Genomic DNA, 25,500 nt, shown 5'->3' with positions numbered 1-25,500 from the left:
ACTGGTCTTTTGGAATGGATGTGTGAATGGTCTTTTCCGGAAAAATTATGGAACATCCGTGTCTGTGTAAACACCTTTTTTTATGAATTAACTGGTAAAGTCTTTCTGGAAATTTTCAGGATATTTATCGGTATCACTGTGTGAAAGGGGCTATAAGTCATGATCTTGCCCATAACATTTAAATATAGTTATTCCCTTACTATATATACTGTGCTACAAAGTGTGAACACACATTTAAAACTGTTAATATAAAACTTTTTTAAACAATAAGATATTCAAAATTATTGACAACGATAATTCTATACCAACATACTGTAGGCACATTGTAAAAACACCACTCCATATCTATTTTGGCAAATCTACAAAAATACTTACAGTATTTTTTGCAAGTCTTATGGCCCATTTCCACTAAGTGGTATGGTACGGTTTGGTACGCTTTTATGGCTGTTTCCACTTTCGAAAGGTGTACCGAACCGAATGGTATCGTATTGCTTTTTCGGCACCCTTTCGAAAGAGTACCAAAACATGAGAAAGGGTACCAAAAGGCGGAGCTAGACGCACAGCTGAACGCTATTGGTTTACAGACATATGTCATTCGCTTACACAACAAGCCAGAATGTAAACAGAAAACCTGCCATGTTTAAAATACACAGCCAAGAGATAACAGTGGAATTACAGCCTGATAAAGATGACCGACCCGAACCGTACTGTACTGAACCAGTCAGCGGAAACGAGCCATTAGTGACATCAGAAAAACCATTATTCAGTTTCACACTAATTATAGTTACAGGGACAGATTATAGAATAATAAAGGCTTATTATGATGCAGTTCCTTGTGGAATATTAATGTTACTTGCTACAGTAGATAATTCACTTATTACAGCACCACATTTTAGCATGAGTCCAATGAAAAAGCCTAAACACTTGAAGAAGCAAACTTAAATGTCATGGTTGCTTCATCAAATGCATTTTCATCTCACACTTGCTTTTGTTTAGAACTTATTGTAAGAGCATTAGCCTTAACCTAATAAACACTGACATGCTTATCTGTTTCAGATAAAACTTAACACACAGTTTCATTTTGAAAGTGATATGAAACACGCTTGATTAATAATGTGATGAAATTTCCCACAAATGTCAGTACACGTCTTTCTATTCAGCCTGGATTGTTCTACACTTACCTGCTATTGAAAGGATGACCACAACAAAATCAAAGACATTCCAGCCAATAGTGAAAAAGTACTGTCTGAGTGCAAACAATTTAAGTACACATTCGCTTGAGAAGACGATGATGAAGACTAGATTGATCTGGTAAAGGACATCTTCTTTCTCAGCACTCTGGTCATCCGTCTCTATCATCATGGTCACCATGTTGAGGCAGATTAGCACCATGATAAAAATATCAAAGAACTGTTTTGATATGAAGTCAAACACCAAACCCTGGATCACATTCTGTTTGGAGAACAGTAGATTGCATTAATAAATATAACTTTAGTTAGTTAGCTGTTATGTTATGGTAAAAATCCAGCAATGGATCAATTAAAAAATGTTTCTTACTGATGGTCGAGGTATAGGTTTTGGACGTTTCTTTGCACCCAGCTTCTTCATGGCATTGTAATACTTTTTCTGTTCCTCAGTCATAAAAATGTCTTTCCCTCCAAAGTGCAGAAAAAAAAAACAAATATTGATTATTCTTTCAGCTAACAAATGATCTAAATGTACAACACAAATGAAAAGAATCTAGAGGTACGGTTTAAAGAAAAAAGATGCTTATCTTTGATTTTTGCTGATTGAAGTTGTCAATGATGACACCAATGAAGAGGTTGAGGGTAAAAAAGGAGCCAAAAATGATGAAAATAACAAAATAAAGATACATGTAAAGGTTGATTTCATATGATGGCTGCTCGTCCACCTGTTAAGAAAAGTAATTAATGAATGATTTTAAAAACAACTACAATCAGGCTCTAAAACTATTTCGCCACACCTGTCAATGACGAAATTTAACAGCCATTTATATATATTTTTACCAGCCATGAAACAAAAGAAACACATTACCTCTACATTTTAGCTTTGGATCTTTAGATTGCATATTTTTATTTTCTTAAATAATTTCTTTCCTCATTTTGTTTCTTTCTTTACTCAGTCACCAGTGATTTGTCCAGTAAAGTCTTGTTTGTATTTTAAGAGGTATGTATTGAGGTATATATTGTATATATATATATATATATAAATATATATATATATATATATATATATATATATATATATATATATATATATAATATTTTATTTATAATATTTTATATTGCACACTTACTGACGTTATGATTTTTTTGTGCTAGTATTCTTTTTGTCATACTTTATATATACAGTTAAAGTCAGAATTATTAGCTCCCTTTGAATTTTGTTTTCTTTTTAAAATATTTCCCAAATGATGTTTAACAGAGCAAGGAAATTTTCACAGTATGTCTGATAATATTTTTTCTTCTGGAGAAAATCTTATTTGTTTTATTACAGCTAGAATAAAAGCAGTTTCTACTTTTTTTTAAATACTTGTAATGTCAAAATTAATAGCCCCTTTAATCTATATATTTTTTCGATAGTCTACAGAACAAACCATCGTTATACAATAACTTGCCTAATTACCCTAACCTGAAGTGTCTTGAAAAATATCTAGTAATGGCAAAGAGAAATTAAATTAGTTATTAGAAATGAGTTATTAAAACCATTGTGTTTAGAAATGTGATGAAAAAATCTTCTCTCCACTAAACAAAAAAATTTGGGGAAAAATATACAGGGGAGCTAATAATTCTGACTTCAACTGTACATATCTGTTTCTAAATCAATAATTATGGTCTTTCAATTAATTTTTGTGCATTAAACAGTGAGAATTGTAAAAAATCCATTAGAGTCAAATTTTCTTTTGCAGTTGTAAATGTTCCTGGTGGAAAGCTTGTTATTTTCTTACCTCTCTAGAATCCACTGCTGCATACATGATATCCATCCAGCCTTTGAATGTGGCCTATGTGGAAAGAGGTACTTTCTTTATTCAGCATGTCAAATAAAACTCTCTGATTTATTATGGATTTGCTAATAATAAGTTACCTCATTATCTTCTGATGCGGGTAAAGACATGAAATTCATTCACTCTAATGTAAATATGCTTAAACTCTGTTATTATTATACAAGATTTATACACTGCATATCTCACTTTAAGTCGAACACTTCATTTTGGATTAGAAATCTTTTTTTTTTATCTCAAAAATCACCTTTGTAAAGCTAATTTGATGTAAACCCAAAATAGGTTTTAAATCTCGCATTTGACCACTCTATATTTTCACTGCACTTAAAGGTTATTATTTTTTAAAACATCAAACAAAACCCACATTTCCCTCATTTATGATTCTGGTCCCACTTTATATTAGGTCACATTAACTAATATGTTCTTACACTGAAATGAATCATTTATTACAATGTACTTATTGTGCAAATACATGTTTTTACAGTGTACTTATGAGTAGGCCCACACGGAATCTGCGCGTGCAAAATTCCGCAGATTTTCCGCAGATTTTCCACAGATTTTTAGCCCATCATTAATTCTGTTTATTTACTTGAGTAAATGTGTGTAAATCTATATTTATTCAGTTTTTAAATTAATTACAGTAATATTATTGACTAATATGAAAATGTTCACCTGATTTATGTACAATGCAGTTTGTACAGTAATAATTTCTGTCTTTTAGTAGATATATTATATGAGAGACTTGCTTTGTTTACCAAATAAAGTAAATCTAACTGGATTTGCATTGTAAACATTAAATAAAAGTTAAAAAGATATTTTTTATTTCACATATTAAGGTTTTAGTTATGAGACTCCCAAAACAATTCCGCAGAAATCCACAGATTTACCAAAATTCTATGCAGAAATAGCAAAAACATCCGCAGATTCCGTTTGGCCCTACTTTTGAGTGATTAAATACATCCATGTAATTACATCTCTAGTTAATCTTTGCACTTACATTAGTAATTATGCTGTTAACCCACACTTTAACCTACCCACCAAACCTGTCCCTAACCCTATGCATATCTTACCTCAAGAGCACAAGAAGTGTTCTGTAATACATTATGAACAGTAAAGTGGAACCATGACTATTAATGGCCATGTGTATAAACTGAATTCAGGAGAAAACTCACAATCTGCAGCAGAGAGAGGTAGCCGAGTCCCACGTTGTCATAGTTGACCTTGACATTGACCCATCGCCCCTCATCGGTGTGCATCAGTGCCATGCAGTCACTTTTGTTGTTGACCACATCCATGGGGATCCGTTCCTCTGTGGTGGTGTTGATGCAGTGGTAGAACTTTCCAGCAAACAGATTGACCCCCATGATGCTGAATATCAGCCAGAATATCAGACACACCAGGAGCACGTTAAAAATAGAGGGAATGGCTCCTACAAGTGCATTCACTACCACCTGTATGGAGTAAGAACACCATAATGAATTAGACAAAGGTGAGTAATCAATATTTATTTCAAGAGTTCACACTTAGCTGACGATTTATAATAAGCTTGTTTGGCATGCTGTCCCGGGAGAGAGCCCTGAGCTCAAGGCATCCTCCAGCTCAGCGCTCCCTCCTATTCACAGGGCGAGAGGGGAGATTGAGTTTGGGTGGATCTCGAAAACTCCCCCGCTGATGTGGCTAAATGTGAGCTGCTTTGAGAAGGAAATACTGATGCTGGGAGCGAGACTATGGTACCCATTCGTCTTTGTTGGTTTATGTTTGATGCACGTCTGTGGATGATGGGAGGAAACCGGGGAATTGGGAAGAACATGCAAACTCCACACAGAAATGCCAACTGGCCAGGCAAGGACCAGAGCCGGCGGTGTTCTTGCTGTGGGGCAAGAGAGCTAACCAATGGGCTGCCGTGCTGCTCAATCTAGGTGAAAGGGGAAGGTGAAGGGGAGGAAGGGGGGTTTCTTCCAGACAAAGATGATTGTGGAATAAAGACTATGGTTATTTATAGTGAATCATCTAATTGGAGGATCATGTATTAGCTAATGCTGGACCGGCTGTGGTCAATCATAAGCATGTGATCCTCTCAAAAGTTCACTTAAAAAGGTATATAGAAAAATACATTTCACTCATAAATGTTAAATGATATATATTTATTTTCTCCAGTTGTTCTCTTCACCAGTTTACACTGGTGGCCATTAAGTGAACTGCAGCCAGTGACTTATTGCTCATGCTTGGATGTTGTTTATATTACATACAAAAGACTGAACAATGCAATGGCTTGATACACTCAAACAGCGATCAATAGCAATTGTTTATTTAAAATGTTCATTCATTCATTCATTTTCTTTTTGGCTTAGTCCCTTTATTAATCACAGCGGAATGAACCACCAACTTATTCAGCACATGTTTTACGCAGCGGATGCCCTTCCAGCCACAACCCATCTCTGGGAATCATCCATACACATACCCACACTCATACTCTGTGGACAATTTAGCTTACCCAATTCACCTGTACCGCATGTCTTTGGACTGTAGGGGAAACCGGAGCACCCAGAGGAAACCCACGCGAACGCAGGGAGAACATGCAAACTCCAGACAGAAACGCCAACCAACCCAGCTGAGGCTCGAACCAGCGACCTTCTTGCTGTGAGGTGACAGCACTACCTACTGCGCACTGCGTCGCTATTTAAAATGTTTATACGTTAATACAGAATGCTAGATTTTCTGTATTTAGCTTGACAACAAGTGTCAAAATTAAGAAAATTCCACTTTGCAGTGAAAATAATAACTTTACCAATCATTCTGTATTCATCCTTTTAAAAGCAATAGGCTAAGATAAACATTAATGATTATCATATTATAGAGAATCCCTCTTCCCAGAGGGAAGCTATACTTACCATCACATCTATTCAATTGACAACTCTATAACCTGTAACAAGTACAAGTCTTAAAAAAATAGTTCACCCAAAAATAAAACTTTTGTCATGATTTACTCACCCTACACCTGTCATAAGCCTGTTTGAGTTTCTTTCTTCTGACAAAAAACACAAAATACAATATACTGAAGAATTTGGGAAACTGTTAGCCATTGAATTCCATAGTATTTTCCCCAACTAGATATCAATATTTACAATTTTTTTCTAAATATATTATTTTGTGTTAATTTTGTTATTATTTTGTGTTAAATAACAGAAGAAAGAAACTCATAAAGGTTTGAAACCACATGAGGGTGAGTAACTTTATATTTTTGGGTGAACTACCCCTTTAACAAATGCTACATAAACTGAAAAATGTTATTACTGTCAAATGCTATTTAAAATCAATAGTATAATCAATACAGTCACACATCATATTAAAGTCCACTAAAAGGTTGACCAAGGTCAGTTTCAAAAGTTTATTTAGTAACCGAGAAATCAAACACAAATAAACATACACAAGTGAAGAGAGAATCATTCCTTACCCTCATTCCTTCAAATCTGGACAGGGCTCGAAGGGGTCGGAGAGCTCTAAGTGTCCTGAGAGATTTGATTGCCCCCAGCTCGGAGTAGCCCAATAAATTGGCCGTTAAACTGACCAGTGACACCTAAAATAAAATAAAACTTTACAAATCAATAACTCTGACAGCTTGTATTTGTTAATATTGTATAAGATGGAGGTTTTTGGCACAAGTCAAAAAGATAACTCACATCCACGATGAGGAAGTCCAGCCAACACCATGCGTTAGTGAAGTAGGTCTTGAAGCCATATGCCACCCACTTCAGTAACATCTCCACTATGAAAATATACGTAAAGACCTTATCAGCATACTCCAGGATGATCTTGATCACTCTGCGCCGCTCAATGTTGATATCCTCAAAAGCCTGGCGAAGTGAAAACATTGATATGTCAAGTTATGTAAAGTTGCATAAAATTATTCTTATTGAAAAACACACCAGTGCTCCACTGCTTAGGAGGATCATAAAGATGATGAAGGTCTCAAAGTAGTCATGCTCAACAATGGTGAAGCATGTCCTTCGGAGGTTCCACCACTTTTTCCCCCATCCTTCAGTGATGTCAACAGTCAAACATGCACATCGCCTAATACAACCTAAGAAAAAAGAGAGAGCCATTAATAAACAGATAATGAATGTCATTTATGGCTTTGATATACGATGAGTGCAGTATGGTCATAAATGAAGGAAAATGAATGCAAACCCTCTGTAAAACAGGCCTCTGGTTCTTCGGGTTCTGGTTCCTCTTCTTCTACCTCTTCAGGTTCAGGCTCAGGTTCTGGAGGCTGGTAGTCCACTGTGCTACAAACCGAAGAGTCACCATCATTAAGAGTGGCCTGCGTAGCACACAGCACAAAGAAAGGAGAGAGAACAAAAAAGTGAAAGACAAAGTGTGCATATCTAATATAAAAACATGTTTGATTAATCCTGTTATTCTCTAAGAGCTGATTATACTGACTATACGATTAAACTTGATGAAGGCAGCATATTGGTGTATAATGAAAATTGAAAATGACTTACTTCCCGCATTACAGTTTTGTAGGATTATTCTTGGACGCCACAATTTTGAGAAAGTTTTGTCATTAAAATTTAATCACCATTTTAATCCTCCTGTATGTTTTAGAATTATGTATAAACCGTTTGGCCTTTAGGTAAAAAATGACCTGTCTTAACTAAACCTCTAAAATAAAGCAGCTACATTTCATTTCATGTCTCAAATATATATTGCTTAAAGAAACAACCTCATCTTCATCTCAAACTCTGTAAATGTCTAGGTTCTCCATCATCAGTGTGGGTTTTTCATCAATGTTTAATCAGAGGACAACACTCGTTTTTGACTCAAGTAAAGGATATATTTCTCCAAAGTCTCCAAACTTCATTTTTTCTGCTGTTAAAATGGTCAACATGTCATTCATTTTCTTTTCGGCTAAGTCCCTTTATTAATCTGGGGTTGCCACAGCGGAATGAACCGCCAACTTATCCAGCATGTGTTTTACGCAACGGATGCCCTTCCAGCCGCAACCCATCACTGGGAAACACCCACACACTCTTATTCACACACATACACTACGGTCAATTTAGCTTACTCAACCTGTTCCACATGTCTTTGGACTGTGAGGAAAACCGGAGCACCCGGTGGAAACCCACACGAACATGGGGAGAACATGCAAACTCCACACAGAAATACCAACTGACCCAGCCGAGGCTCAAACCAGCGACATTCTTGCTGTGAGGCGACAATGCTACCCACTGCGCCACCACGCCTCCTTAACTGGTTATATGATGCACAAAATAATTTCTATATTTATCTGGCATACCTAACGTTTTTTAACCACAGAACACATTTTATTTTTTAAAGTAGTGGCACACAGCACACTACTGAGTGCAACTGTTGGGTTCTGGAAGTAAAAACTCATTAAAAAGCTCTGAGGCTGTAAATTAAATTGTGTACTTGGTTTGTTGAATCATTCGGTTCACATTAATTCACATTATTTAAAACATTTGTGTTTAATTATAAAATTCATGCCGTAAAACTACATTCCTCAAAATGATGTGCAGAAACATTCACAAAACGAAGAGCATTAGTAAGCAACAAACAGCAAAATATATAAAAATATATACAGTACTTATCACTCCCGTGAACCACTGTGAATTATGTAGTTGGTCTACCTATGCTATCAAAATATTGAAATATTTGCATATCTATGAATTTTTCTTTGCATTGGACTTTGTATACTGTATTTATTCTATGGATACATCCAGCAACTTTAATTGTTTTATTTTTCCTCACCAATTCAGTTTTTCTTCACCAATTCAGTCATTCTCAATGCTTCATGGGATTGTAGTTCTTTTCCTCATTAAAGTTGTCAAGAACTAACATTACAGGATAAGGTAACAGGCACGAATGCACTTTATAACATTACTACAAAGTATCTTATGTTGTGTTATGTGAAGTACACATATCTTATCCTCATAGTCTCATACATATAGAAGAAAATACTTCTGAAACTTTTGATGCCACTAATTCTAGATAATGATGAAGTTAAACTGAACTACCTTACCTTTGCGTCTTCCTCATCAGAAGATTCATCAGAGTCCTCATCCTCCTCCACATCGGACTCACAACGGGCAATAGGTACAGTCAGTGTTGGAGACAAACAGTTGGTCAAACCATCGACCATTTTTCCCTCATCAAGGTGATTTAAAGCATACAGCTCTATGTCTCCCTCCCCTTCCTCTTTGGTATTATCCGGAGGTTTCTTTCCCAGAATCCGTTGCACCATACTGGCAACTAAGGCTTTGACCCAATTGATACCCCTGGTGATGCGGCCGATGGCGATCTGAAGGTTGTTCATCTCTCCATCATCATCACCTCCAGACAGGTTATCTCCACTGAAGGAGCTGAGCAGCAAGGCCAGAAACAGATTTAGCACCTAAAAACGAAGGTAAGAATGAGGTTGAAAGGATGGATTTAAGACATAAAAAACGTTTCTCAAGTGGTGGAATGTGAAACCAGCAGTAACAATATCAAGATCAAGGGGTTGATGAACCATGATTAACCATCTTATGTGCTCTCTACAACTAAAAAACTAATGGTAATAAATAGAGATGCTCTGATCGATCGGCCAGAAATCGGTATCGGCCGATAACTACATTTAATGACTCGCTTGGTACACACTAATCCGGCCAATCTCATGAACCAATCACAAGAGTTTGAGTTAGTTTGAGATGAGCAAATTATTTGAATGGCCTTGCATGTATTTAGGCCTTTTTATATATAAGATCTGAAAGAACTTCTGTGTTTTTGACAATATTGAAAGTTCACTAAAACCTGACTAGAAATATTGCATTAATAAAACATAAAATATTTTATATGAATATTTAATAATGTAACTTCTGTTTCAGGCCTGTTTCCATTATTTTTATTTGTTTTATCTATTTTCTGTAAAGCTGCTTCCGACCATGACATGTTCACACCTAAATGGCTATAAGAGACACGTTTAAGAGATTATATGTTCCACTTAAGTATCACACTTAGACGTGTTTTATGCATTATAAAGCTTGAAGCATGTATCGGCCGATCACAATAACAAGAAATCGGTATAGGCTGCAAAAATCCTGATTGGAGCATCTCTGGTAATAAGATTGCATGCACAACTTTAGATTTGAGTTTTTTTAGGCTTTTTAAAAACAAAAAGTACTTAAATAAATCATGTGAAAATGAAAAAACGAATTGCCCTCACAGATGATGATTTAAATATTATTAGTGGAACGTCATTGTTGACATTTTAATGCAGGTGTCTCTGCATTAAATTGAACATAATCTCTTAAAATAAACATGGCACTTTTTTTCACCTCAGTTTTATTATCGGTTCCTTAAATAAAGCCTAATAATTGCACCAGTTTGCTTAAAAAAGAAGTGAAATTTATCTTTGGATTTTATTAGTGAAATATTCTCAATATTGAATAAATCCAGAATAAACGTTTTAAAACAAAATATGCACATTATTTTCAATGATCACTGTATAACTGTACTGAGAAGTACATAAACTTCAGAAGAAATAACCCTTTTAAACCCACAAGTAATCCTACAATTTAAATGAACATTTATGTAAGGAAATCAGAGAAATTTGTGAGGAATCAGAATCAGTAATTCACTAGAATATTCCATCAGCGAAACATTTCAAGAGTTTCCACTTAGATATGCTTGGCGCTTAAAGCAGGTTTGGCATGCTGTCCCGGGAGAGAACCCAGAGCTCGGAGATATTTGAGCCCAAAGCTCCCGCCCGGTCGATAAGCATATCAGGAGATCCGAGATCAGGTAGGTCTCGAGAGCTTCCCCTTTAGAAAAGGGAGGAAAAGGAGGAGATGGGGTGGAAGGGGGGATTCTTCCAAACGAAGATAGAGCAGTAGGGAGAAAATGATCCATTTATAGTAAACTAGGATCACTCTGATTGGATTATTACTAATTACACATGAGTGGCCAGACGTGCTCAATCATATCACGTGCTCCTCTCGAAATTAGTTTATGAAACTTCACTTAAAATAGAGTAAGCTACTGAAACCCTTGCTGCACTAGTTATTCGTATTCAGCTTGGACCAAGACTTAAATATAATCTTGGCTAATATCATTCAAGTGTAATTAAAGCTAGTTTAACAAATAATTAGTTTTCAGGTTATACATAGACAGTATCAAGTTTACTGTAGGTAGGCTCTGTCGTAATGAAGTATCAATAAATATGCTATGTTGTCTGGAAGCCTCGGACAGGGATGCTATCTTTAGGATCCAAGCACACTAGACACAGCGCACAGTTACAGCAGCCGTGCCTGTTTGCAAAAGGCATTAAAAACGTAATTATAATTTAATAGGGCCTTATAGTGTGTAAAGCACTGTTGAAATGGTATATTATGCACAGTGTGTACTCAGAAACAGTATCACATATTTGTAAAGATAAAATGACAGAATTCCAAGAAAAAAATGCAGCAAGAGAATGAAGTTATATCATTTCTTTTTTGCTGATGTAGATATTAATTTGTCAGGGTATATGAGGGTATTTAAAGCTGCTGGCCAAAACAAGAATACATCATTACCAATTAATCCTCCTTAGTCAAGTTTCGCAATACTATATTAATCATAATAGTGTCATGATACTATATTAATTCTGAGCACACATTATTTGGCAGCCAGTCACAACCTAGTGCAAAATATGCAGACAATGTATCAGCCTAATGTATGAAATGTATCGAGCTTCTTGAGAAACACACATGCAGAAGCAGGTGCAGTAATTTTCACATTGCACATCTGAGATACACGCCAAATGAGGCCACTGATATTTGGTTTCCCGTGTTACACTCCTCTACTCCTCTAGCCTAGTTTTTTTCATCCAGCCAACTAAACTTAGAGCGCAAACGCAACTCATGTCAGTGCCAATGCTGTTTCCTTGCTCTCCATGTGCTGTTTTTTTTTTGTCTGGTTTGCTTCAGGACACTCCATGAAACGTCCACATGAAATCCAATTTTAAAATGTTTATTTGCTAGTGCACATTGTTGGAAAAAAATCTGTTTATTTTGATAATATGTAATCAAAATCTGACCATTTGCGTTTGGTCTGGAACAGAAGACGGTCATTCTGTAATGCTGTCAGTTTGACGGTTTGGGGGAAACACACTAAGCCACGCCCCCTTCAAGCACTAGATTACTGTGTGTGAAAGATGAGAGGAGGAGCACAAAAATAAAACCCCGCCCCCTACTTAATATTCCGTTTTATGAAATACGCCATCATACTGATATAAAAGTCTGCAGCAACTTCTGGTTTACACTGACTTTAGTTTTAAATTGCAAATAAATACATTTTTTCTTTAAATTTAACATTGAAATGACTATTTATACATGATGATTATGCTTTGAGGATTATGGTAAACCCCTCAGCCGGTTAATGTTGGTAACAGTCTAAATTTCCAGGATCTGTAGAAACATTAAGCTTTTGACACAATATGTTACAACTTAAAAACAACAAAATAACAATTTTTTATTAGTCAAGAAAACATAATTTTGGGATTTTTGATTGAGAAAATTGATAAGCTTATTACAATTACATTTTAAAGGTGCAGTATGTTGGTTTAGCAGCCAGTGGTTGAACTAGGTATTGCACTCCTGGATTAAAACAAACGCAAGCGCAGGTTGCCAGACTGAGGACAGGAGTGAGTGATTTAAGTCGTGTTCTAAACAAAAGCAACAGCACCCAATAGCAGGAATACTTTTCCATGTTAAAAGGAGTTTTTGTCCTAACCAACACCTCGAATTGACATATTAGAAACGGCTTCTATTTCTCACAAGTGAACAACAGAAAACTGACAATGATCACCTCAGGTAAACCTCATGTGCTTTATTCAGTTTTAAATGCTAACAATGTGAGTTTGAATGTCATTTTACATGACATTTATTGCCATATACTGAAAGCAGCAGCAGATAATTCACCTCAGATCTTGAAAATAAAATAAAATGTTTGAAATTGAACTTTAGAACTAAACACATATGAGTGTTTCAGCATGTAGATTTAATAAAGTTAAAGAGGGTTAATATGTAATTAATAGATTATAAACCTTACCATTTTGTGAGTGAATGAATATTCTGTGCTTCTGAATGGCTCTGTTTAAATTTCTGTCGTGTTTCGTCTGGTGCAAACAGCCAAATGGCTCATCACTACGTATTCCGTCACGAAGCGTGTTGTTAGGACACGTGGTTACAATGTAACCTGCTCACCTAATGCTTACATTCGAAATATTTATATTATTTGCTAATTAATAACCTCATGTGGAACTGAATCTGCATCTCAATTCAGAGTCTGCTACTGTCCACCGGACGTAACGTTTCGGTCACGGATGCATGCTTTGAGAGCCTTTCAGAATGAATGAATGAAATACACGGTTTTCCACCAAGGCAACCTGGGGTGCTGAAATATCATTGGCTTAACTGGCAGTAGGTAGGTTAAAATGACCAAAACAAAGACAGACAATCCAGCATGGAAAACACATTTTCAAAGCAGAATATCTGACTTCAGCATTGTTTTTCAGATAAACAAGAATGTTCACTTGGCATGTTTCTTAAATATCTGCAAACATATAATGGTATTTTATGCTTTAGAAGAGTCAAAAACTTACATACATACATTGTTTTTTATTTTTCATTTTATTATGCTGTCCTTTTGAAATGTTTAATCATCAAAGTTTCCTGAAAATGTGAAAAATATAGCCTGTGTTTCTCAGCAGTTTGTGTGTTTCTTGTGCATCAAGCATAAAGTCCATTCCTGTCATGTTTGTGTGTTTGTATGTGTGGGTGAAGATGTCTGTTGTATGTGGGCCATGTTGAGTAATGATGCTTTTGTTAGCACGCTAAGACAGACCATTTCCTTTTCTCTCTATGTATAACCTGAGAGGAAGTGCACTCAGTTAGAAGCTCTAATATGGTAATCATGTGCACAGCTGCTGGCAGCTCATCTGCATCTCCTTGTTTTGCGACAACACTCAACAGCTAGTTTTCCTCTAAAAAAAATTCAGCACAATGTGTTTGCATGGTGATTTTCACAACACTCAGTTACACAAATTTTAAGTAATTTAGTTTGATAGCACTTTAGAATGGGGCACACATATTCATTATTAATTATAACTTCATTTATATGTTGTTAAAGGTTAGTGAGATAGCTGTTGTAGCAGTTATGTTTTGGTATAAGTCTGGGAAAGCATTACACAAAGCAGAATTAAGCATGCATATGTGCTTTATACAAACAGCCAAAATGCAAGCCAATAAGCAACTGGTCGCAATGCTAAAGAGTTTCATATAATTTAGGTTTTGCAATGATACAAGCAACCAAACAACTCATATTTGTTATAGATTGTGCAAATTATTACTCAAAAATGTAAATAAAAACAAAATGCTAAGTCAGCTTCTCACTTGTGTCATTTGTTGTTGAACTTTATTAGCAATTTCTACAAAATTTGTTTAATTGCTCTATGCTGATACCATCACACTCACTATCCTTCAGCTTAGTCCCTGAATTATGAGTGGTCCCCACAGAGGAATGAACCGCCAATTACTCTGACATATGTTTTATGCAGCGGATGCCTTTCCAGCACTGGGAAAGATTGTATGATAGCATATAAATATTAAAATACAACACACTTTGGGTCAGATTTACTAAACAGTAGTGCACAATCCATCTTTAATTAACCATCTTTTAACTAGTTTGATCATTATCAACATAGATCTTGTATTTCCTGAATCCACAGTTCCAATATACATTTGCAAACTGCATCTCAAACTTGTGTGTTTGGAAATATAGTGTGAGGAAAATAACTGTACAGCATGTCTTTAGTTATATCCTGATGATGATTTTTAACACACACAAAAAACACGATTCTGCAGAAGCAAGCTGTTGGAGGTCAGCCAAACGAAGTGATTGTGATGTTCAAAATGAGGGTGAGGTTCTATTGAACTTCTTCTTGCATATGAATGTTTAAATGTTATGACCAATTAACACCTGGTTATACACAGAAATCAGACCTGAATGTCAACAACAGCCGGCCTGCCATAAGCTGTGCTGAAAATCCTCTGTGGTTGGCTTGGTCGCTATACTAAAGCTTCAGATCAGTACAGCTTCAGTGCAACAGTTATAAAGATTAACAGCTTAGCAGTGACAGCAGATGTCTAACAATAACAGTGATGCATTTGAGTGTGAAAGAAAATAGCATACCAGACCTGCGCAACATAAATGAACCAGAACCAGGGGGTGCATTACAGAAAGGCCCTAACTTTACAATCTTATCGGTTTGGTAACCATGATCATTTCAGTTAAGGCCACATTTAGTAAAGCTATTACAGAACACCATTTCCTTAGTGTGTTATCTTAACTACAGATAAAAAGGTTGTATTACAGAAACAGTCCTAACTTTAGAGCAACCCGAAAGCTGTCCATCAAAATGAATGAACGCTAATGTTAAAAAGCTACAAATCTAGAATCGTGCTGTCCAACAATGGGATAACATTTATTGATGATGAAGAACAAAGATGTAGAATGGTAGAAAATCTCTTGGAGAACCATGACAATGTGTTACATTTTGATGACAAACTACTTATAAGTAATTACAGACTGCCACAAAGCATGATATTACAGTTAGAATAGGAACTACAACCAGCATTAGAGAGACCATCAAATCATCACAGAGCATCACCCAACCCAGGCTCATTCTGAAAACGTAGTCCCGAGGATGTTTCTGGAGACCGCGAATTATGTAGCCCGAGGTATGTATGGCTGCATTTCGTTGTTTAAGCAAACGCTGTGGGGCGGTATGACGCCGTTCCTTTTAGCGCTTGCCGGCTGACCGCTTACCTTCGTGTGGAGGGCTTTCCCGCCGCAACCAATTTGTCCGTTTAGCTCGTCCTGTGCGTCGGCGGACTCGAGACGCAGAAAGGAGCTGACCACGACAACGACGACCGGGTTCGAGTCCGGTAAGACTAAAACAGAAAGATAAGACTAAAACAGAATCCAAGAAATAAAGCGAAGAGGTTCATAACAGTGTGAGAATGTGGTAAAATCCGAAAACGTGGTAAAAAAATAAATAAAAAATAAATCGGACGAGGGCTTTTCTTTTTCCGGACGGCTTTTGTAAATCGTTGGTTGGGTTTAGGGTGGGCGGGTCAATCTGTAAAATCGGTTGGGTTCAGGGAAGGAGGAGGGTGGGTGGGTGAGTGGGTGGGTCGGCCGGGCCGATTGGCCGGTCGCCCAGTCAATCATTCAGCCAGTCGGACAGACAGACGTTCATTCGACAGCGGCCTCTGGTGGGTTCATGTGAGAACAGCACGGGCGCGAACGGCACTCGCGGGAGACGTCCGAGAAGCCAAAAAGGTGCACACAGCGGCCTCTTGCGGATTCACGAAAACCAAAAACTGAAAAAAATACGTACCTCCCGGGAAGTATTTCGCGGTCTCCAGAAGCGTCTTCGGGACTACGTTTTCAGAATGAGCCTGGGTTGGCATCACCAGTTATAGTGCAGGTCATTATTGCCTTTTTAATGCTTGTTTGTTTTTTCTTCTATGCTGTTTGAGCTAACTCATTGTCAGCTGGCGAGTGTTGTTTGCTTGGTAACAGACCTGAAAGTGAATTGTCGAACTTGATGACACAATTTAAGATTGCCCAACCACAGATAAGATTTCAAAAGATAAGAATCCCAAATCTAGCTAAGATTTGATCTGTTATACAAATTGTGAAAAATCTGTATTTACTGTATCATATCTTAAGTTAAGACCTAAGATTACAAGATTTCGGTAATACAACCCTTGGAGACTCCTTTTCAGTCAAAATATTTGACTCTTATTGTGTTCTTATTGTTCAACAGCTGCTTCACTTACCACAAGGTTTCCGATGACCATGACCATCATGAAGACTATCAAACACATGCTAGCTCCTGCCACCTCCATGCAGTCCCACATCGTCTCAATCCACTCTCCACATAAGATCCGAAAGACGATGAGGAACGAGTGGAAGAAGTCGTTCATGTGCCAGCGGGGTAGCTCGCAGTCCTCTGAGATCTTACAAACGCAGTCCTTGTAGCTTTTTCCAAAAAGCTGCATGCCCACCACGGCGAAGATGAAGACAATGATGGCCAGAACAAGTGTTAGGTTCCCTAGAGCACCCACTGAGTTGCCGATGATCTTGATCAGCATGTTAAGGGTGGGCCAAGATTTAGCCAGTTTGAAGACACGTAGCTACTTCCAGCACATCAGAAATGGACACAAGAACACATAGAGTGAAAAATAAAATTGAATGCAAAGTAAAACCCCATAACCCTTTTTGTAGGGTCTCTTCTGCAATGTTGCAGTTTAACAAATATCAATAACAAACCATAAAAAAGATAATGAGAGTTCAAGTTTCAGACTTACCAAACGAAAGGACCTGAGAACGGACAATCCCTGAACGTTGGCCAGTCCCAACTCCACCAGGCTGAGTGTGACAATGATGCTGTCAAAAATGTTCCAGCCCACCTGGAAGTAGTAGTAGGGGTCCATAGCAATAAGCTTGAACACCATTTCAGCTGTGAAGATTCCTGTGAATACCTTAATGAACAAAGTTTAATGTTCTGTGAGAATGGGAACATAAATAATCAATTTAAAGTTCTTTAAAAACATTTGAAAGACCTTGTTGGTCTCCTTGTTTCTTTACTTGGAAAAAAATGCAAGAAGCATGCACTTTTTAAAGGTATTTTTCACCCCAAATTAAAAACTATACCATAATTTACTCACCCTCAAGGTTTTGAGTTATGAATGTGTCTCCCTGTACTTCATGCATCATACGTCGACTCAGCAATCAGCCAAGATGTTGTCTAGAATTCGCATTTGTCAGTGATTTGAGTCTATAATTTAAATATGTGAAATAATTTTGTTAAAAAAACACATCAATCCACTTCATAAGACGTGTTAACCCCCTGGCGGCACATGGATTTGTTTGTTAGAAGGCCATTTGAAGGTCATTATACAGCATGGAAGAATCAGTATAACATTTAAAACTGCGTTCATCTGAGAAAAGAATGTTAAACACACCGAAGATGGCTTGAAGATGAGTAAATTCTGGGGTCATTTTAATTTTTGGGTGACCTATTCCTTTAAAGTTAGTAAAGATTGATGGAAGGAAAATATTTAATCCATAGAAAGCATTTAATCCATGCTGGGAACAGCATCCAACACAAGATCTAGCAAATAATAAATATGCTATATATGATTTACAATATCAACAAGTACTGATGCAACACTAACCAAGTTGCCCACTGACAGGACATGTTCAAAATGTGGACTCATAGGGTAGTGCTCCATGGCCATGAACAGTGTGTTGAGCACAATGCAGATGGTGATACCCAGATCAACGAATGGGTCCATTACTACAAAATGAACCCACTTCTTAAAGATGATCCAGGGAGCGCAGCAGTCCCATTTAAGGAACATATCTGCAAACTTATACCAGCCAGGGGGACAAGGCCTCTGGGCATCCTCCAACCCTAGAGAGACAAAGAGAGAGATTGAAAACCAGCAATATCATTGTTGCAGCCCAAGCTTATTAGAGATATGTGCCCAGGGCTACTATTTTAGAACTGAAGTATTTCACAAATCCCTAAGAGGACACTCTGTGTATTTTTCTGCAAATCTCAAATACGTTACTGGACTATGCTTGCTCATAGTATGTGCCATTTTCACATGTTCGTCTTGCACATGTCCATAAAAAGCCAGTCGGCTTGTCGTGCGTATTTCAGCTTGCTATCAACTGAGTCACCCACCGCCTTTCCCTAAAACCAGTTGATTTTTAAAAGCAAACTAAAAGGGAATCCATCAATCCATTTTCCTTTAGCTTAGTCTCTGAATCCTCAGTGGTCACCTCAGCGAAAATATTCTGGCATATGCTTTCCTCAACAGGTGCCCTTTCAGCTGCAACCCAGTATTGGGAAACTCTCACATTCACACACTCATACACTATGGCAAATTTATTCAATTCACCTATAGTGCATGTCTTCGGACTGTGGGGGAAACTCAGCACCCCGAGGAAACCCACAGCAATAGGGGGAGAACATGGAAACACAGAGATGGTTTGCATACTCGAACCAGTGACCATCTTGCTGTGAGGCAACAGTGCTAACCACTATGCCTCCTTCTAGAAGAGAATCGTGGCTGCAATTTCCCACTGCTTTTCTTTTATGGGGGGTTTTGTTTTACCTGGTTACCTGGGGGCGGTAACCGTCCTTACCGCCCCCTAGCTTTCCTTTTACACACAGAATGCAGCCAAACAAACGCTAACGCACATATTTTATTTTCCTAAATATGTAGCCCTGGGCATGTTTCCCCAATGACAGAAATGAATGAACACCAGAAGAGAGCCAGCAATAAATTCTGCCAGCCCCTAGGCAGTCCATAGCTCTGAAATAGCCCAACGATTAGCACCACTAAGATGAAGTTAACAGGTTGTTCTCCTCTGACCTTTGCTTAGTTTGTCTTGAGCTTCAGACAATAGACAGTATCAAGCTGTTCTGCCAGATCAAGGAACACAAACAGAACACTGCACTCTCAAGATCAACTTTAAGTATGTAAAATTGTCTCTATAAGCCCAGTGCATTTAATGTATATTCCCACTCCTGGAACTGGGTTTCAGAAAAGCTTCTGGCTACTTGGGATGTCAAATTCAATTCAAGTCAAGTCAAGTCAAGTCAAGTCAAGTCAAGTCAAGTCAAGTCAATTAAATTCAATTCAGGTTTACTTGTGAAATGCTTTTCATAACAGTAATTGTTCAAAAATAGCATTACAAAGGGTGCACGTTATTACATTACAATCTAAAGGACAAAAAAAGTTAGTCAATGCACTATTTTTATATTGGTCTGATACTATTTCTTCATTTCAAGGGCTTTCCAAAACTATTGTGCATCCCAATTAGGAATGCTTCTAAATATGCTCCTACTGTGGGAACAAAGCTACTTGATGACATATAAAATGAATTGAATATTATTATGCATTTAAAAACTCTTTAAGCTACTGTAGGTTACCCTCCATAGTTGCAGTGAGTACACTGAGAGCACTAGCCGTTCTCTTGGAGAGATTGGGCTGGTCCAAGTACTGCATGCTGTGTTTGGAACTCAGAGACATCTGGTCTTCTTCAGTTGATAACTGAATGATACATAAAATAATATGCATGTTCAAACATGGTAAAGGTTTCTTTTGAGTTTTCTTACAAAGTTTTCTATCTGAGAAATAAGGTGTTGCGAAAAGTATATTGTGACAAAAGGAGAATGCTTTTGGCCATGGATGTATATAAGCCTATTGTACAACACCTAGAAAACAAAATAAGGAACCCTAGTACTAGTAAAGGGTGTTCACAGTATAATAGTTATGCAATAAATATAATAATTATTCAAATATCTCCTCTGACATTAATGATAATGTTAAAATAGATCACCTCTTTGTTAGAGGAAACTCTGTTGACAACAAGGTGAGGTACTATTCGGCCATTACAGTCCTTTATGACATCTTCATCAGCAAGATCGTGCAGGGAACCTGTCCGGTTTGACCCTTGACTTAGTGTTTTCTGGCTGGCCAAAGATGCTTTACTGCCTGTCTGTAATTTATGACAGAAATGAATCACACACACACACACACGCACGCACGCACGCACGCCCGCACGCATGCACGCACGCACGCACACACACACACACACACACACACACACACACACACACCGCATATTAGTGTAAGGAATGATGAATATGAATGAGTATGAGTATAAAACAATGGAGAATGGGTTTTTGCAACTGAATCTTTGGATTGAGTTCTCCATTTGTAATAAATGATCTATATTTAATGTAAAATCATGTGGTAGTCACCTGACCTCTTGGTTCTTGAGCTGCTCAAGTAATCTTTGAAACTCCTCTTCTTTCTCACGAGCCTCAGTCAATGTGGCCTCGTTCTGCTCATCGTATGCCATCGCAACCACAGCCAGGATCAGATTGATGAGGTAGAAAGAACCCAGGAAGATGACCACCACGAAGAAGATCATGTAGGTCTTCCCAGCAGCACGAAGGGTCTAAACAAGACGGGGATGTATTTTATGAACTTATATCTTTTTAACAAATGTACAGGGTAAAAATAACTAGCAAACAGACCAGCTGGAAGAGATTCTCCCAAAAGTCCTGGGTCATGAGTCTGAAGAGAGCGAGAAAGGCCCATCCAAAGTTGTCATAACTTGTATAGCCATAGTTTGGGTTTCGCCCAGCTTTCATACACGTGTATCCTTCTGGGCACCTCCTATGAAAACAACCAGAATAGTGTCATTGATGTTTTTCTCTTCAAAAACATAAATCACTGACACCTCTATTGCTTTTACAATGAACTATTTGGAAATATTATTTCATAGACAGACAATGTTAAACTGCCTGCAAAATTAATTACTGCTAAATAATACATTTTGAAACGTACCCAGCATCAGAGCTGTTGCCACATAGTAAAGCATCTAAACTTCCTTCCAGAAAGTATTGGTTTTCTGCAAAACATAACAAGTTACAATATATCTATTGTATATTTATATATTAAAACGTTCATATATTAACATTGGAATCGATGGAATTTCAATATGAGTTATTTGCATTATTATAATATATATCATTTTCCATCAAATATTTCTGCTCTAAACTTCACATTAAACAAAAAAAAAACATAAACTTCTAATAAAATCATAAACACTACTATAAAAAAGGGATGTGAATAGATAATGTTTATCGAAATCTTAAGCCGGTTTCCCATTATCGTGTAGAACAGTTCCATAGATATTTACATTAGATGTTGCCTACCATGTTGTGCTCTATTGGAAATAATGCATCAATAGAGCCGCCATTTTAGTACAGGGTAGAACTCCTTTGAAATGAATGCGGGGCCAAGGTGCAGTGGAGGACTGCTGCCATCCAGAGCCAGAGATATACACATATATACATATATCTACGATCGGGAGTTTTCCCGGTGGTCAGTGTGCAAATATTTTATTAAATTATGAATTATATAATTTTACTTCAGTTTTCTACATCAGTGGATAAGTGACTGCACGTGCATTGCCGACAAAGAGCATGTGTTTGTGTGCATGAAAATGTACTATCCTCCCTCACTGTTAAATTTGAGCTAATCCATGTCCTGAAACACACCCCCTCTCCTGCTTTCACTTCTAATGCTAACGGAGGGAGCGAGTCATTTGTGAATGAATCTCCGTTATGAATGACTCGTTCACTTAGCCGACAATAATACAAGTTTCTAGCACCGCAGCATCTTGTTGTCATATTTCGTTTACATTGTTTGCTTATTTTATTCAACAAAACTAGCATAAGCCTAGTATTTAGTGCGAGTTGGTACTACTCTGCCTTATGGTCAGTGCAGTAGTGACTGTATTATCATCAATAACGTTGCTTGTTTAGCACAAATGTGTTAAAAACATACAAAAAGTAAAAAAACGAAATCGTATCTATGAAATGTTCTGCCTTAGTTCTTTGTTTTCTTTGTTTGGTCATTAATACACCCGTACACAGCGCTAAAGTCCAGCATCTTCAGATTGGCACACTGTCTTGACTAGTGAGGTTGAATGACATTTGTCCTAGGAGCACTGTACAAATGTGGCGGCGCTATTGACACATGCTCTGGGTCCGTTTGCGATATCTAGTGTATACTGTATATCTATGGAACAGTTTTAAGAACAGTTGAGTACAGTTCCAGAAAAATTTTCACATGAGCCTGGTACGGCACGGCACAAACACAAACTCAAAACTGTTCTCAGTCCACAGTTTTAGGCATGGTTGAACAGCCATGCTGAACCATGCTGCTAGAGAGTGTGTGTGACATTGCCACACTAGCATGCTAAATGAAAGCGCATTATTTATTTTTTCCTTTAATTTAATGAATTAAATATGAAGTCCAAAAAAACCCTGAAATATATGATCTGGTTACATTACACTTACATTACCAAGGCAACTACTGAAGTATTTGCAGTACAGTAAACTCCAGAGAGACCTTGATTATCAGCAGCAAAAGGAAAAGGAAAGCATATCCACAATGACTGACCCGGATTGGCATGTAATAAAAATGGAACCTTTTGGCCAAATAGTAGAAAATCGGCTTTATGCTTTATTATTATCCTGCATTAGCTGCAGTGCTATGTAATGACAAGAGTAAAAATTGGAAATATTTAATAACCTTGACCTGACTTCACCTTCATTGTTTATGTAAGCTTTGAAATCGAAAGTATCAGTAACGTTGAGGGTGGTGTCATTGACCATGTTGGAGTTGTAGACGTCAAAGGTGGTGCTGTTGAGAATAGGCCAACGGATGCACTTGTGGCGCAGATTTCCCATGAACAACTGCAGTCCAATGAGGGCAAAAACAGCCAGTGCAAAGATGGTCAAAATCATGACGTCTACCATCTTCTTGACAGATTGAATCAAAGCCCCGACAATGGTTTTCAAACCTGAGCATACAAAGACATTTAAAAAAACAAAATTGAATGTTTTAGTGTGGTTTATAATTTAAAGAACCACAGCATGACGTACAATTACTACATACCAGGAATAACTGTGATTGTTTTAAGAGCTCGAAGCACACGAAATGTCCTTAGTGCTGACACATTACCAAGGTCTACAAACTCTGTGATGTACCTACAAACCACAAACAACATGTGAAATGGCCAACATCACTATAATATGCACTGAGAAATCCTGAAAAACAGAACACACAATCTAAGAACCACTTTTATAATACTTATACAGTATCATACGTGCTTTTTAAAGCTTTAGAACTTCAGTCCCAGTTGGAAATGCATGTAAAGTACAGCTTAGTACATTTCTCAGATTTTGTATTGCATAATGCAAAGTTGTATTACTTTAAAAAGGTAAAATATCTGGTTTTTATTCCTATATTTGTGCATCTGTTAGATGTTCCTGGCAGGGAAAAGCGATTGATTTTAATGTTTTATTTAATAGATCTGTCAACCACTGTGGCCAAATGGCAGCATTAGCTGACAGTCACTGAGAAGGTGTCTGAATGATACTAAGCATGTAGAGAGTATCGCTTGAGTGAACATTGCAAAAAAAACTAGATCAATGAACCTCAGCTTCGTAGTAGCAGCTCATGATTTGTTTACTCACGCCATGCTGATCACCATGAAATCAAGCCAGTTCCATGGATCACGGAGGAATGTAAAAGGTCCAATGCAGAAACCTCGAGATAAAACTTTGACTGTTGCTTCAAAGGTATATATACCAGTAAAAACATACCTGCAATTAAGAAATATATAATGAGAAATTACCATAAGTTTTAGAACAAATCGACTGTCAATAAAAAAGATGCAGCAGTGTCACAATTATACTGTGCTAGTAGTAACATTAAAGGTATAGCTCACCTCAAAAAATGAACATTTTGTCTTCATTTACTCTCCTTTCACTTGTTTCAACCCTTTATGAGTTTCTCACAAAAGAAGATATTTTGAAGAAAGCTGAAAACCAACGACCACTGCATTCCATATTTGTTTTTCCTTCTCTGGAAGTCAGTGGTTACATTTTTTCAACATTCTTTAAAATATCTTCTTTAGTTTTCATCAAAAGAAAAAAATTTAAGGTTTGTAACCACTTGAGGTAGAGTAAATATTGATTAAATTTTCATTTTCGGTTAACTATCCTTTTAAATATATAGTATGAATCAGTTAAGACAACTGAAAAATCTTCACATTATTTTATTGAATGTAGAGTGGAATACATTTAAAATACATAAACCAGTACAAAAATATACTGTTAATTCATACAGATCTTTTTACTGCCAAAATTATTCTTACTTTAAAAAAAATACATAATCTAAACTAATTATTTGCTAGTCCTCAACAAAAATGAGACATAAAGTAGCTCTTACTCGACAGTTTTACTCCAGGCTGGAGGGTTACTCATCGTCATGAACACGCAGTTGGACAGGATGGTGATCATGATGAACATGCTAAATAACGTGAAGTACAGTCAAGGTAAATATGGCAAACATCTAATGACTTAATAATGATAAACTTTGCAAATGGAGTGAAGTGAGCCTTGTCCAGTACACTCTCAGAATAAAGGTATCAAATCTGTCACCGGCACCTTTTCAAAAGGTACACTTTTGTACTGTACAGGCGGAGATTAGTACCTTTAGGGTACACCTTTGTACCTTTAGGGTACTTTGATGTACACATTTGTACTTTTTAGATATGAATATGTACCTTTAAGAACCTGTTAGGAATGAAAAATATACCTTTTGAAAAGGTACTGTCCCAGTAACAGGTTTGTACCTTTATTTCATTGAGTGTATGGTTTTACCCAAACTCGAAATTGATCCTCTACTTTAAACCCATCCAAGAGCACACACACATTTTGAATGAAGAGTGAGAGCACACACACACAAATGCACACAGTTAGC

General features: G+C 37.1%; 1 protein-coding gene across 1 annotated transcript in view; it reads right to left on the bottom strand.

Moving 5' to 3' along the window:
- scn4aa (sodium channel, voltage-gated, type IV, alpha, a) overlaps positions 1-25,500 on the bottom strand; it is a 49,870-nt gene that overhangs the window by 7,234 nt on the left and 17,136 nt on the right. The window contains exons 4-25 of the mRNA XM_056470090.1: positions 24,967-25,056; positions 24,210-24,338; positions 23,629-23,720; positions 23,279-23,533; positions 21,508-21,571; positions 21,195-21,336; positions 20,921-21,115; positions 20,492-20,650; positions 20,082-20,202; positions 18,313-18,551; positions 17,443-17,616; positions 16,912-17,268; positions 9,069-9,440; positions 7,211-7,343; positions 6,949-7,103; positions 6,703-6,876; positions 6,477-6,599; positions 4,195-4,473; positions 2,969-3,022; positions 1,775-1,912; positions 1,558-1,662; positions 1,182-1,452 (exon numbers count right to left, since the gene is read on the bottom strand). Of these exons, the coding sequence (XP_056326065.1) occupies positions 1,182-1,452; positions 1,558-1,662; positions 1,775-1,912; positions 2,969-3,022; positions 4,195-4,473; positions 6,477-6,599; positions 6,703-6,876; positions 6,949-7,103; positions 7,211-7,343; positions 9,069-9,440; positions 16,912-17,268; positions 17,443-17,616; positions 18,313-18,551; positions 20,082-20,202; positions 20,492-20,650; positions 20,921-21,115; positions 21,195-21,336; positions 21,508-21,571; positions 23,279-23,533; positions 23,629-23,720; positions 24,210-24,338; positions 24,967-25,056 (3,821 nt within the window). The remainder of the gene's footprint in view (positions 1-1,181; positions 1,453-1,557; positions 1,663-1,774; positions 1,913-2,968; positions 3,023-4,194; positions 4,474-6,476; positions 6,600-6,702; positions 6,877-6,948; positions 7,104-7,210; positions 7,344-9,068; positions 9,441-16,911; positions 17,269-17,442; positions 17,617-18,312; positions 18,552-20,081; positions 20,203-20,491; positions 20,651-20,920; positions 21,116-21,194; positions 21,337-21,507; positions 21,572-23,278; positions 23,534-23,628; positions 23,721-24,209; positions 24,339-24,966; positions 25,057-25,500) is intronic.

This window comes from Danio aesculapii, chromosome 12 (assembly GCF_903798145.1).
Source record: "Danio aesculapii chromosome 12, fDanAes4.1, whole genome shotgun sequence".
NCBI classification, from domain to species: Eukaryota; Metazoa; Chordata; class Actinopteri; order Cypriniformes; family Danionidae; genus Danio; species Danio aesculapii.
This window is presented reverse-complemented; position numbering and strand designations above follow the sequence as displayed.